The 14,510-nt window shown below is 37.1% G+C and overlaps 1 protein-coding gene across 1 annotated transcript in view; it reads right to left on the bottom strand.

Moving 5' to 3' along the window:
• pals2b (protein associated with LIN7 2, MAGUK p55 family member b) overlaps positions 1-14,510 on the bottom strand; it is a 42,648-nt gene that overhangs the window by 18,665 nt on the left and 9,473 nt on the right. Inside the window, 7 exon segments of the mRNA XM_046844018.1 lie at positions 4,268-4,396; positions 8,429-8,463; positions 8,466-8,630; positions 9,168-9,329; positions 9,429-9,497; positions 11,787-11,883; positions 11,996-12,127. Of these exon segments, the coding sequence (XP_046699974.1) occupies positions 4,268-4,396; positions 8,429-8,463; positions 8,466-8,630; positions 9,168-9,329; positions 9,429-9,497; positions 11,787-11,883; positions 11,996-12,127 (789 nt within the window).

A 14,510-nucleotide genomic window follows, 5' to 3' on the forward strand; every position in this document is an offset into this window, starting at 1 on the left:
CAACTTGTGTGACAACTCGTTGTTTTAATTCACTTTTACATTCTGAATATTGTATTTGGAAACAATGTGCTACTATCTCCACTAATCTTCATTGATATTGGCATCCTTGGTAACTCTGAGCAAACAAGACTGAAAATCTTTTAATAATTGTTAAACCTTTTTAGCTTTTGTTCAAAGAATTCACACAAACACTCTGCTCTCATTAACATCACACACTTGCAAACACAGCACAGTTAAAAAAAAAAGATATATATATATTTATGTGTGGCACAATTCTTGACACCATACTTTGTGCCAACATCCTATTAGCTCTGAGATCTTAATCTCCAGATCAGATGTAAAGGACTATACTGGAGGACATTCCTTCTCACAGGCTTTCTATGGGGTTGAACTCAGGGGACTGGGATAACCATTTTAAGGCCGATTTTAAGCTTTCTGGTAGAGATCAGTCAGGCATTCATTTAATATCTGTTAATATTTGAGCCCTATGTATACTAACAAAATGGTTTGCAGGCCAGATCAATAAAATCATCTGCAAGGCTGATATATATAATAAATAATAGGAATAATCAATAATAATAGGACACAAACTGGACAGATTATAGACAGTGAGGGACAACAGATCACTGAACAAACTCCTGTCAATCATAGATAATTCATCCCACCCACTACATGATCCCATACAGAGGCAGCGGAGTTCATTCTCCAACAGACTTATTCAGTTTCGCCGTCACAAATAACAGTTCGAAAAATCCTTTCTACCATTTGCCATTGCACCATACAGGGAGTGCAGAATTATTAGGCAAATGAGTATTTTGACCACATCATCCTCGTTATGCATGTTGTCTTACTCCAAGCTGTATAGGCTGGAAAGCCTACTACCAATTAAGCATATTAGGTGATGTGCATCTCTGTAATGAGAAGGGGTGTGGTCTAATGACATCAACACCCTATATCAGGTGTGCATAATTATTAGGCAACTTCCTTTCCTTTGGCAAAATGGGTCAAAAGAAGGACTTGACAGGCTCAGAAAATTCAAAAATAGTGAGATATATTGCAGAGGGATGCAGCAGTCTTAAAATAGCCAAGCTTCTGAGCGTGATCATCGAACAATCAAGCGTTTCATTCAAAATAGTCAACAGGGTCGCAAGAAGTGTGTGGAAAAACCAAGGCGCAAAATAACTGCCCGTGAACTGAGAAAAGTCAAGCGTGCAGCTGCCAAGATGCCACTTGCCACCAGTTTGGCCATATTTCAGAGCTGCAACATCACTGGGTGCCCAAAAGCACAAGGTGTGCAATACTCAGAGACATGGCCAAGGTAAGAAAGGCAGAAAGTCGACCACCACTGAACAAGACACACAAGCTGAAACGTCAAGACTGGGCCAAGAAATATCTCAAGACTGATTTTCTAAGGTTTTATGGACTGATGAAATGAGAGTGAGTCTTGATGGGCCAGATGGATGGGCCCGTGGCTGGATTGGTAAAGGGCAGAGAGCTCCAGTCCGACTCAGGCGCCAGCAAGGTGGAGGTGGAGTACTGGTTTGGGCTGGTATCATCAAAGATGAGCTTGTGGGGCCTTTTCGGGTTGAGGATGGAGTCAAGCTGAACTCCCAGTCCTACTGCCAGTTTCTGGAAGACACCTTCTTCAAGCAGTGGTACAGGAAGAAGTCTGCATCCTTCAAGAAAAACATGATTTTCATGCAGGACAATGCTCCATCACACACGTCCAAGTACTCCACAGCGTGGCTGGCAAGAAAGGGTATAAAGAAGAAAATCTAATGATATGGCCTCCTTGTTCACCTGATCTGAACCCCATTGAGAACCTGTGGTCCATCATCAAATGTGCGATTTACAAGGAGGAAAACAGTACACCTCTCTGAACAGTGTCTGGGAGGCTGTGGTTGCTGCTGCATAATGTTGATGGTGAACAGATCAAAACACTGACAGAATCCATGGATGGCAGGCTTTTGAGTGTCCTTGCAAAGAAAGGTGGCTATATTGGTCACTGATTTGTTTTGTTTGGTTTTGAATGTCAGAAATGTATATTTGTGAATGTTGAGATGTTATATTGGTTTCACTGGTAAAATAAATAATTGAAATGGGTATAAATTTGTTTTTTGTTAAGTTGCCTAATAATTATGCACAGTAATAGTCACCTGCACACACAGATATCCCCCTAAAATAGCTAAAACTAAAAACTACTTCCAAAAATATTCAGCTTTGATATTAATGAGTTTTTTGTGTTCATTGAGAACATGGTTGTTGTTCAAATTAAATCCTCAAATAAAATTTATCCTCAAAAATACAACTTGCCTAATAATTCTGCACTCCCTGTATAATGACTCACATCTATGTAACAGATGATAATAGCAACTTATATACATATCCCATTATTCACTGTCCCTTTTGATACACATACATACACTGACCAATGCACAATTCATTCTTTCTCTTTTCTTCTTTTTGAATTGGCAACTGTACTCAGTTTTTTATGTAGCATCATCTTTCAATATTGTATTTATTTATATAAATTACGGTTATATAATAACATTCAGGGTAATTTTTTGTTTGTTTTTTATAAATAAAATGAGCTAATATTTAACTGTGGGCATGAGGTACTTTTCTATATGGCTGCCTCTCTGTGTACTCCGAACCCACTTCTGGTGTTTATTGCTTAAAAGCTCTATTTTGGTTTCAATCCAATGCTTGAGTTTGTTTTTGGATGAAAGTAGAGTTTTTTCTTTGTGCTGATGTATGTGATTTTTGGATTGTAATTTTGGTGACTTTCTGAGACTTTTCAAGGTGCAATTTTCTTTTCCATCTTCTCTGTCATCTCCAGGTGTGATTTTTACAGATTGTTTGGCCACTCAAACCAATTTCTTCACAGTTTGGTAAAACAAGATAGACACGTGTCCTCTTCCAGGTTGAGTCATAACATTTCCAGTTGACTGAAACTTCTTAATTAATGCCCTAATGGTAGAAATTAGCTTTGTGATGTGGGTCCAGATGATTTGCCATTATTTTCCAAATAAGTTTCATAATAACAGATCATGTCCTATCTTAGGAATCATGGTCAAATTTGCCCTATATTAAATAGGAGGCAGCTCAAAAGTATCACCACTGTGTGGTCCACTGGAGCAATTAGCTTAGAGGAGCAATTTTTGCTGCCCATCAATCTGAGAAATATTATAATGCCATTTCCAAACAATTAGGAGCTCATCACTCTACAAGGAGGAACATCTTTCAGAAGTTTAAAAAATACAGGACAGTTGCTAATTGTCACAGGAGTGGACTTCCCAGTAAAGCTGTTCACTCCATTGTCAGACCGCACAATGCTCAGAGAAATCGCAAAAACCCGAGTTACATCTGAGACTGTACAAGCTCCATGTTGCATGTTAAATGTTAAAGTTCATGACAGTACTTTAGAAAAAGACTGAAGACGTAAAGTCTGTTTGTAAAAGGTTGCCAGAAGAAGGGCCTTCTCTCTAAAAAATGGCAGCATAGCTTAGATTTGTGAAACCAACCACAAGATTTCTGGTGTATAGATGCCTGTTTGATAGATGCCCATTACATAATGCACTGCACCACATTAGGCAAAAACCAAACAGCATATCAGCAGAAACACCTGAGACCAACAACTGTCAATCACAATAGTGGAAGGGTGATGATTAGTTTTGCAAAGGACCTTGGCAACCTGCAGTCCTCTTTTGTATAAAAATGTAAGACCCTCAAATGTTAGTCCATCTGTGTAACAGCTAAAGCATGACTAAAATACATGCAACATGACAATGGTCCCAGGCACACCAGCAAATCTAAAACATCTCATTTAAACAGCTCATGGAAATGTAGTTAGTGTGAGGCCCTGGTGATCATTATTTATTCTGTAAGTTCTGAGTAAGGATGAATATTTTTAATTTATATACAATATATATATATATATTTATATATATATATATATATATATATATATTTTTTTTTTTACAAATAAAGACCTTTTTAGTATGCAAATGGAATTACTGTAGTCTGAGAGCTAAGCACTAGTAGCTAAACTAAGCTAAACTAAAGTATAAATAATTAAAAAAAAAATAATAATAAAATACCACTGGTTCTCAGTCAACTATAATACCAGAATGTATGTATCCCTAGTACTGAAGCTTGCTTCTGATTATTGTATTATATATTGTAACAATATGCTAGAGTAATCATACAATATAAGCGGACATTAAAAGTGAAAGTGCGACCTTGATTAGGTTTGGATTGTACATACTGTTAGCTGCTTGGTGAGGATTCCTGCATCAACAACTGCTTTGTGTATAACTTTTAGGGTCTCGAGCTCAGGAGTCGCTATGAACACTACATAGGGCATAAACTCTGCTGTTCTCAGCACCTTCAGAGCCTGAGCCAGAGGAAAGAAAAGTCAAAATTATTAGACAATATTCATTTTCAACAGAACAGAAATACAGTAAAATTGCTATACTTTTGTATACTTTTGTAAATTTGCCTTATTTATTTTGCCCAAAGTATTTAATATTTTTTTGGAATAAATGTATTTAGCCACTATATAAACTGTCACTTTAGTGTTCTTTACCACAAATAATGCAAGAAAAATATATTAATCAACAAATGATTAAAACCAGGTGTGTGTTGGATCAAAGAATTCCACTGACACCTGTTAGGAATATATGACAGGTTCAGATATTTGGCTGGTCAAATGTAAATAGAAAATAAAAAACACTGCATTTATACTGTATTTTAGCATCAGAATACCTTCTTGTGCAACTTGCACACCAGGACCATTGTTCGCTGATTATTGTAATTTAGATGTGGTGGTCCGGGGGGGTTGGTTGGGCAGTAGGAACATTATTCCACTTGGTGACTTTAAAGCATAAAGTGATTTAGAAATTTTGTTTCTATAAATGTTGAATTTAAAAAAGTGCAATTGAGTAAACTGGAAGTTATGAGAATCTTAAGACTCACTCACTCTGTTACTAATTTATTAAACCTTCAGTGATTGAGGCTCAAGTCTTTAAGTTAAGTGTTCTAAGCATCCAAGGAAAGACATCATGTTCATTTTGATGGTGGTTTCTATGTGGCACTACAGTATATGCAGTAATCTTGTGTTTGTCCAATAAGTCATTCTCTGGTGTAGTGAGGGATTTTCAGCTGATAAGACTGGACAGAGGGGCATCAGGATGGATCTAACAGGTCTGAAGAGAGAGACAGATAGAGAAAGGGAGCGAGAAAGAAAGAGAAAGGGAAAAAATCAGATATGTGTCCAGTGTCTCAGTACAGGCTTGCAACTGTGATGTTCAGGGTTGAGTAAAAGTACAGATACTCATGTTTTAAAATATTTTGGTAAAAGTGGAAGTACTGACTGTCCTGTTTTTAAAGTAAAAAAGTTTGGGCTCTGACATGTACTTAAGTAAATAGTAGTCATTATTACTACCTGTTTAATTGTCACACTGATAACTGGACCTCACATCATATTAATATTAGGGCTGTCAATCAATTAAGATATTTAATCATGATTAATTGCATGATTGTCATGAGTGAAAAAACCAAAGTAATTTAAGTTCGTTTCAGCGTTATGAGGAAAAAATGCTGGCAAGTTTGTCAACCTCAGAGGGTTCATTGCTTGCATCGTAGCGGTTTTGGTGCTGATTTGAGACTTGGGACGCATCAGTAAAACAAATGTTTACTGATTAAAAATTATTTTTCTGTAGTTCATTTATTTACGTTTATATATGAGTAAAGAAAGAACGTCATGATTAAACGTGTTTCGTTGAAGATTTTAATTTCGCAACTTTCATATTTATTTATTTATACTTTTAATAAAAATGGTAAATATTTAAGTAAAGTATTGATAACAGAAAAATCTACTTAAGTACAGTAACAAAGTATTTGTACTTCATTACTTTCCACTTCTGATTTACTTTATACTTAGTTTGTACATATTTTTGCGTCAGCCTGGTGGATTGTGTACCTGACTGTCATGCTGTCTGAAATTGATTAGGTAGGAAGAATCCATGCTGTTTTTAATTCCTACGGGTCAATGCAGCAACTTTTACCAACAGGCTATTTGTTGGAACCTCTAATAGTAAAGACTACAGCAGGATGCAAAGCTTTCTCTGAAAAAGCCGCATAGAATAGTTTTCCAGTTAGTATTTGAGACTCAGACATGCTATCTGAAACACTAGTAGTTTATTTTGATGCCATTCACCTTCTATTTTGAGCGTTAGACCTGATGCTAGTTTCTCCAATTGTATTATTGAACAGGAGTGTAGTAGAACGTTGATTATATGTATTCAGCAACCTGATCGAGTTGTATGGGGTCAGATGGTGTTCCAGTGATAGTCAATAACCTTGGGAGATTTGCAATAGCTGATATAAATGCACGTTTAACATAGTATTGTGGCAAAACATAATAGCCAAGACATATTTTAAGGGAGATATGATCTGAAACAACTTTGGACAAAAAATATATCTTTTTGAACTTTGGACAACAACTATAGCTGTGAAGAAATCAGGAAGGGGGCAAACACTTCCACACCACTGTATGTCAGTATACAGAGCTTTAAAATATGTCATGTTTATGTCTACTTTTTGTGTGAGAATATTATTACACAGATCGCAACTAAATTATAGACTGGACCAAGCAAACATAAATCACAAATGCAATCCGGTGAACATCGACAAATTAAGCTGCAGTGCAGGCTTTTGAGAAAATTAAATAAATTGCAGAGCAAAGATTATTTATTTAAATAATTATAAATTACTAAATATAAATTAATTCATAAACAAAAACAAACAAATAAATAAATTATTTTCAATAATAAGTTTTGACTGGTGTAGTTAAGAAGGATCATCAGTGTCCAGAGGAACTAGATAGCTAAATTAAGAGTACTATTAGTCTTTATAAAAAGAAAAAAGAGTAATATTAGTCTGTGCAGGGCAGGTATAGTATAGTAGAGTATAGTATTGTGTAGTTTAGTATTGTATAGTAGAGTATAGTATGGTATAGTATAGTAGTGTATAGTATAGTAGAGTATAGTATAGTAGAGTATAGTATAGTCAGTGTAGTAGCGAAGGGCTTTTGTCTATCTTCCAATTTTTCTATGTTGGCTTAGTACAATTGTAGTACATTTATTATGATAGTTTCAAGACTGCAATTGCCATGTACATATTCTCACACATCTTTATCAGTGAACAGACTGCTCATTAAAACTATAATACATTTCTTGGTTATACAATCTTTTTGACCATTTATTCCACTAAGATAATACTGTAGAATGAAATTATAATTGTACAAGCAATACTTTATTTAACAATATTGCTATGTGAATTTCACATTTGTCCCACACTGTTTAGTGAATATATTCTGATAGTGAAAACGTTAAACCTAACCTTAAAAAAAGCACAGGATGTGTATTTATTTGTCTTATTTATTTGTATCCGACACTGGGGCCAGGACTTTCTGATTTGCAAAAAAAATACTTGCACTCTCACCCTAAATGCTGGAACCTCCAATTATCCAAGAAACCAAACATTAGAGCAACCCACAATAGAGTCCCACAATTATGGTGAATGACACATTCACCATACAATGACTCCTCACAAACAATAATGTGGTGGCATACAGGGATGTGGTGCAACAACCTTGTCTTAAATGTCAGTAAAACAAAAGTAATAGCTTTTAGCTTAAAAGTCACATCAATGCCTCTACTTCTTGAGGAAGTGGAAAAAACATGTATGTAATCAGCAACCCTTACCAGCTTCAACAGGAGAATTATTAAGTCTGTCATGGCCCACAGATTTACCATCAGGAATGGCAAATGTACTATGGTTGTGCACACACATAAGAAGGTATTCCAGGTCATGTACTGACAGCATAGGTAAAATAGAATTTTACTTATTTTGTTTTGTTTAAACAGTGTTTCTTTTTGGCTACTAATGTTTCGGTTCAATTTAAATGTAAGCACTGAATAAATGATATACATTATTAATTATGTTATTAGTGCACCCTCACAAGGAAAGTAAGTTGATCATATGAGTGTGTACAAAAGGTTAAAGCAGGAAAGGAATAAGTGTGTATTAGTGGGGGTGTGACCATATTATATAGGACTTTTATTTTGAAAAAAAACCTGTTGTTTAGCAAATAATTTTTAGGCTACTAAAATTTCAGTGTGCAGGTTTCGATGTCAGGGAATGCGATGTTGTAAATTTCAGCTTTGTATGTAAAAAAATAAATATGGCAATTTTTCAAAAGATTTCTCAGATTTCAAAGGGGTTCAAAAGAATATTTCTAAGACTAGGTTTAATTACACTATTAAGAGTTAATGGTAAAATGTGTCTTAAAAAAGTACAAACTGAGATGCTTTTAAAGATTTTTTATAAATGGTAATTGAATGATTGGCTTCAGTTTATGGACCTGAGGGTTGACGTCCAGGATGCAGGTGCGTCCGTGTCCACCACCTCATGAATAGAACTTATTTTGGTGCCATACAGGTTGCCATCATACTCGCCATGCTCCAAGAAATATCCTAATTTAATACCAAGCTCCATGTCTTTCCTTGTCACAAATTGGTAAGTCTGACCATTGTGCTCGTCCTCTCGAGGTCTTCGAGATGTGACTGAGTTACAGAAAAGGAAACATCATTGCATGAAACAAGCTGGCATTTTCCAGAGTGGTTAAACTTCTACATATGCTGTGATTTTCTTCTATAGAACAAACACTGTGTATACACTTTAGCCATACTAGTCTATTATATATAAAAATTTAGTAGCAAAAAGAAGAGACATTTACTAACTTTTACTACAACAAGAAGTATAACAGTGAACTGTTATTTGGTTATTATTCAGTTATCAAAAATGTTTTTTTATATATTGTACTCTTGCTTTATTGAGTGCTATTCATAAAAAAAGGAATCTTACAAATATCCACATGTACACATATAGACTTGTATAAATCTGTGCTGGTACATTTCAAAATGCATTTATTTAAAAAGGTGGTATAATTGTACTGTTTAAAATCATGTCCTGACTATGCATTCGTTTACACAAAGATTCTGCAAAACCAAATAGATTCAAATGTTCAAATACAGTTCATTCAAAACCTTCAATAGATTATCCACTTCTTTTTTTAGGAAGCAATTTTAATAACTACTCACATGGTACTGTGGTTCCATAGCGGTCAGGATGACATACCAACAAACTTTTTTTCAGGCTGCGGCGGCCCACTCCCTTTGCCCCAATTAGTACCACTGTCCTCCTCTGGAATGGTGGCACGCATGCTACCTCCTCATAGACCTGCAGCTCATGATGGTCAAATTCTGTGTTTCATTGAAAATAAATACCACATGTTCTATTAGATCCACATCAATAAGGCAAGTGTCAACATTCACTGGAGAATACAGCATTGAGTGACTTGCCTGCATTCCTTGAAGTAATGTACATCTTTTTTTTCTTCATTTTACTGTTTAGTGTTCCACATAAGATCCCTAACAGTAAAACAATAAGGTTGATTAGCTGCACTCTGTATAATATTTGTTAACAGCCCCAATTTCAATGTTACTGAATAGGAAATAACTTTTATGGTTACACTTCCACAACTTAATATTGGTAACAGAGTTCTGGAGTGCTTCACAAGTTTGGTTTGAACACGATAGAGCCAGTGGGATTAAATGTTGTCTATTTATATATGCAATATTGGTATTTATTTAAAGAAAACAGCATAAATGAGTTCATATTTATTGTCTATGTATGTGTGTATATTTTTTTGTACTGTATATATGTATATAGAGACATGGGCACTATATAGACAAACAGATTGGGACACCTGACTATTACACCAAGATGGACTGTAATGTAAATTGCATTCTAAATACAAAATCACTATTATGGAGTTGGTCACTCCTTTGCATATATAAAAGCAATCACTCTTCTGGGAAGGATTTCAACAACATTTTGAAATGTGTCTGTAGGAACATTTGCCCATTCATCAAATACAAATTTTAAGGTCAGGTGCTGATGTTGGGCAAGAAAGTCTATCTCACAATCTCTATTCCAGCTCATCTCAGTGGTGTTAGATTAAGATGATTGAGTTGAGGGCCAGTCAGGTTCTTGCACATCAAATTCATCCAACCATGTTTTCATAGACCTTTCTTTGTACACTGGAGCACAGTCATGCTGGTACAAAGCCTTGTCCAAAATGTTTTTGTATGCTAAAGCACTGGAAGTAAGGAGCCTAGCCCAAACCCTGAAAAAACAGCCTCATACCATTATCCCACCTCCACCAGCCTCACCATTCAGACTGCTAAACAGAGAATCATGAGAATTGTGACTTTACATGGACTTTATATGGTCTTCCTTTGTGGTTGCTGCTGTTCCTAAAAGCTCCTACTTTCAAATAATACCACTTAGTTGAATGTGGAATAAAAGGATGACATTTTACAAAGTGATTTATTGCAATCACAGCTGGAAAACACCCCTTAACCAACAACATGTTAAAGTATCATTTTCCTTAGAATATAGCACTCAGTTTTTTAGGGGGGTTAGAGTCTACCAACTTAGCATATGATTTGCTGCAGATTGTGATCGGAGCTCCTGTGCACAGCCTTCTTTCAGAAGATTTTGATAGGGGTTTGATATGTGAACTTTGACATTCCAGAACAATGATCTTCTTTGAAAGCCATTTCTTCGTTAACTTAAGAAGGTGTTTTAGCTCATGCTGGAAAGTGATCTAGCACCAAAACCCAGAAATGACTAGGAAATTCCTTTAAATGCATCATCTCCTGGTCAATAGCTTTCCACAATAATATCAGTCTGAGAGAAAAGCAATAGGGCATCAAAATCATTTTACAAAAAGAAACCCTGCTGATCTTGGGGTTATTCAGATTCACTTCAGTGATGACAAGTGATTACTTTTTAACATGAATTTTAACTATGTTATGAATAAGTCACATGATCGTATTTCTTAAATGGAAACAGGTCTGAAACTGATCTGGGATTCATTATTTACATTACAAAAACATTACAAAAAATAGTCAGAGAAAGAATGACAAAGGGTTATTGATATGTTTGGGAGTGAAGGTCCAGTTCCATAGAAGAGCTACTGTAGTAAAAAGTTGAACAGAAAAGTGTGAATACACACACATGCTGCTTAACAGGTGCTGAAAATGGAGCTGCATAGCTGCAGACCAGTAAAAGTGCCTTTGCTGACCCCCCTGACACCACCAAAATCTCCTACAATTAGCAGATACTAAACAAAACAAAACCATAAAGCAATGGAAGAAAGTGGACTGATCTGATGAATCATGATTCTTTTCAAGAGAAATGGCGATTGAGCATGACACATAGGCTTGGTAAAGGCACTGTCATGATCTGGTTAATGCTCTGCTGGGAAACCTTGGGTCCTGGCATTCACGTGGATGTTACTTTGTCATAAACCACCTATCATCATTTATTCCCTGTGGTGGTATACCTTATGTCATTGTCCTTCCTCAGAAATAGGACATGAAGATCACTGCCCCTTTGATGAACAAACAAGTTCAATACATAGCAGCCCCATCTCACAACTTACAAAACATTTGCTCACAGATACCAAAGCACACATGATTTGGCTGATCAGTGTCCCACCAATGTCCCACCCTTTTAAAGGTGCTGCATTATAAAGCATCAGAGCCAATCACTTCACCTGTGAGTTGTTTTAATGTTATGGCTGCCACACACACACACACACACACACACACACACACACACACACACTTTGTATTATGTCATAAATGTACCTGTTGTATCCAAGTTTTTTGGAACAAAAGCTTTTCTTTTCTCCTCCAGTAACTGGCTGGGAATCAACCCTGTAGTTCCTTCCACTTTATTACATGCCTGTGAAAAACAACACAACTATCTGGAGAACCAGCCAGACATAAAAATCCCAAACACACTAATCCAAATTATTAATCTACAACAGGCTCTCTCTACAGCAGTGAATTCTTACCTGCCACCAGTTCAGGTCCTCTCTGTTGACTATCTGAAGAACGTCACCCTTTTTAAAGGTGAGACCAGCCTCTCTGCATGGAATCAGGATGTCATTGGCTGGATTGTAGTCAAAATGGGGCTTTACATAAACCTAGAAGGCAGATAAAAGAACTTACAAAAGCTTGTATATATAAGTACCTAGCAGGCATTAGTGCCCAAATAATAAATATTAATAAATACATTCAGATCTGCTCTACTAAAAATCATGTTCAACAGTGGACTAAACTGATGTCTGGATAATATTTGCTTTTAATGACCTTACATGTTTACTTAAACCATGAAAATATAAGGAGTATTTTGGGAAAATAAAAACGGTATACTTACTGTAGTTAATGTGAATTATTTGGCAAAAAAAATGTAAACTGCCATGCACAATGAACAAAAAGTACATACAAAAACAAAAGCTCACAGGAAAAACACACATTGACTGCAATGTCTGGGAATGTAGTCAAAGCTTTGTGCATACACTGTGTACGTGGGGTCATTATGGTGATAAAGAATACGCATTCCATATCATACTTATCCTCTTCACTCTGCAGCATTTTCTTCTGCAAGATGTCCAAGTATTGGTCTGTTTTCAAAGTGCAAGCAACGTGCTTCCAACACCTGCATCCCCATATCACTTTATTCCCCACCATCTGACATAGGTATGTTGAATTTTGTCTTATTGGACAACAGACCCAATCCAATCCAGTTCAGCATTCATACTTGGACTATGAAACCATGTTGCTTAAATAGATGCAATATGCGGTTTAGTGTTGTTTAGCTAAAATATGCAAAGCCTTCTCTGAAAAAGGAGTAGTTTAGATGTAAGCATATGTTGCTCTAAAGCCAGCATATACAGTAAGAAAAATAAGTATTTGAACACCCTGCTATTTTGCAAGTTCTCCCACTTAGAAATCATGGAGGGGTCTGAAATTGTCATCGTAGGTGCATGTCCACTGTGAGAGACATAATCTAAAAAAAATCCAAAAATCACAATATATGATTTTTAAACTATTTATTTGTATGATACAGCTGCAAATAAGTATTTGAACACCTGTCTATCAGCTAGAATTCTGACCCTCAGAATTAACAAACCTGTTAGTCTGCCTTTAAAATGTCCACCTCCACTACATTTATTATCCTAAATTAGATGCACCTGTTTGAGGTCGTTAGCTGCATAAAGACACCTGTCCACCCCATACAATTAGTAAGAATCCAACTACTAACATGGCCAAGACCAAAGAGCTGTCCAAAGACACTAGAGACAAAATTGTACACCTCCACAAGGCTGGAAAGGGCTACAGGGAAATTGCCAAGCAGCTTGGTGAAAAAAGGTCCACTGTTGGAGCAATCATTAGAAAATGGAAGAAGCTAAACATGACTGTCAATCTCCCTCGGACTGGGGCTCCATGCAAGATCTCACCTCGTGGGGTCTCAATGATCCTAAGGAAGGTGAGAAATCAGCCCAGAACTACACGGGAGGAGTTGGTCAATGACCTGAAAAGAGCTGGGACCACCGTTTCCAAGGTTACTGTTGGTAATACACTAAGACGTCATGGTTTGAAATCATGCATGGCACGGAAGGTTCCCCTGCTTAAACCAGCACATGTCCAGGCACATCTTAAGTTTGCCAATGACCATTTGGATGATCCAGAGGAGTCATGGGAGAAAGTCATGTGGTCAGATGGGACCAAAATAGAACTTTTGGGTCATAATTCCACTAAACGTGTTTGGAGGAAGAAGAATGATGAGTACCATCCCAAGAACACCATCCCTACTGTGAAGCATGGGGTGGTAGCATCATGCTTTGGGGGTGTTTTTCTGCACATGGGACTGCACTGTATTAAGGAGAGGATGACCGGGGCCATGTATTGCGAGATTTTGGGGAACAACCTCCTTCCCTCAGTTAGAGCATTGAAGATGGGTCGAGGCTGGGTCTTCCAACATGACAATGACCCGAAGCACACAGCCAGGATAACCAAGGAGTGGCTCTGTAAGAAGCATATCAAGGTTCTGGAGTGGCCTAGCCAGTCTCCAGACCTAAACCCAATAGAGACTTTTTGGAGGGAGCTCAAACTCCATGTTTCTCAGTGACAGGCCAGAAACCTGACTGATCTAGAGAAGATCTGTGTGGAGGCGTGGGCCAAAATCCCTCCTGCAGTGTGTGCAAACCTGGTGAAAAACTACAGGAAACGTTTGACCTCTGTAATTGCAAACCCAAATTCCTTGGTGTTCATCTGGCAGACAACCTCACCTGGTCACTTAACACCAGCTCCATCACCAAGAAAGCCCAGCAGCGTCTCTACTTCCTGAGAAGGCTGAGGAAAGCCCACCTCCCTCCCCCCATCCTGACCATGTTCTACAGAGGGACCATTGAGAGCATCCTGAGCAGCTGCATCACTGCCTGGTTTGGGAATTGCACCGTCTCGGATCGCAAGACCCTACAGAGGATAGTGAGAACAGCTGAGAAGATCATCGGAGTCTCTCTC

This window comes from Silurus meridionalis, chromosome 29 (assembly GCF_014805685.1).
Source record: "Silurus meridionalis isolate SWU-2019-XX chromosome 29, ASM1480568v1, whole genome shotgun sequence".
NCBI classification, from domain to species: domain Eukaryota; kingdom Metazoa; phylum Chordata; class Actinopteri; order Siluriformes; family Siluridae; genus Silurus; species Silurus meridionalis.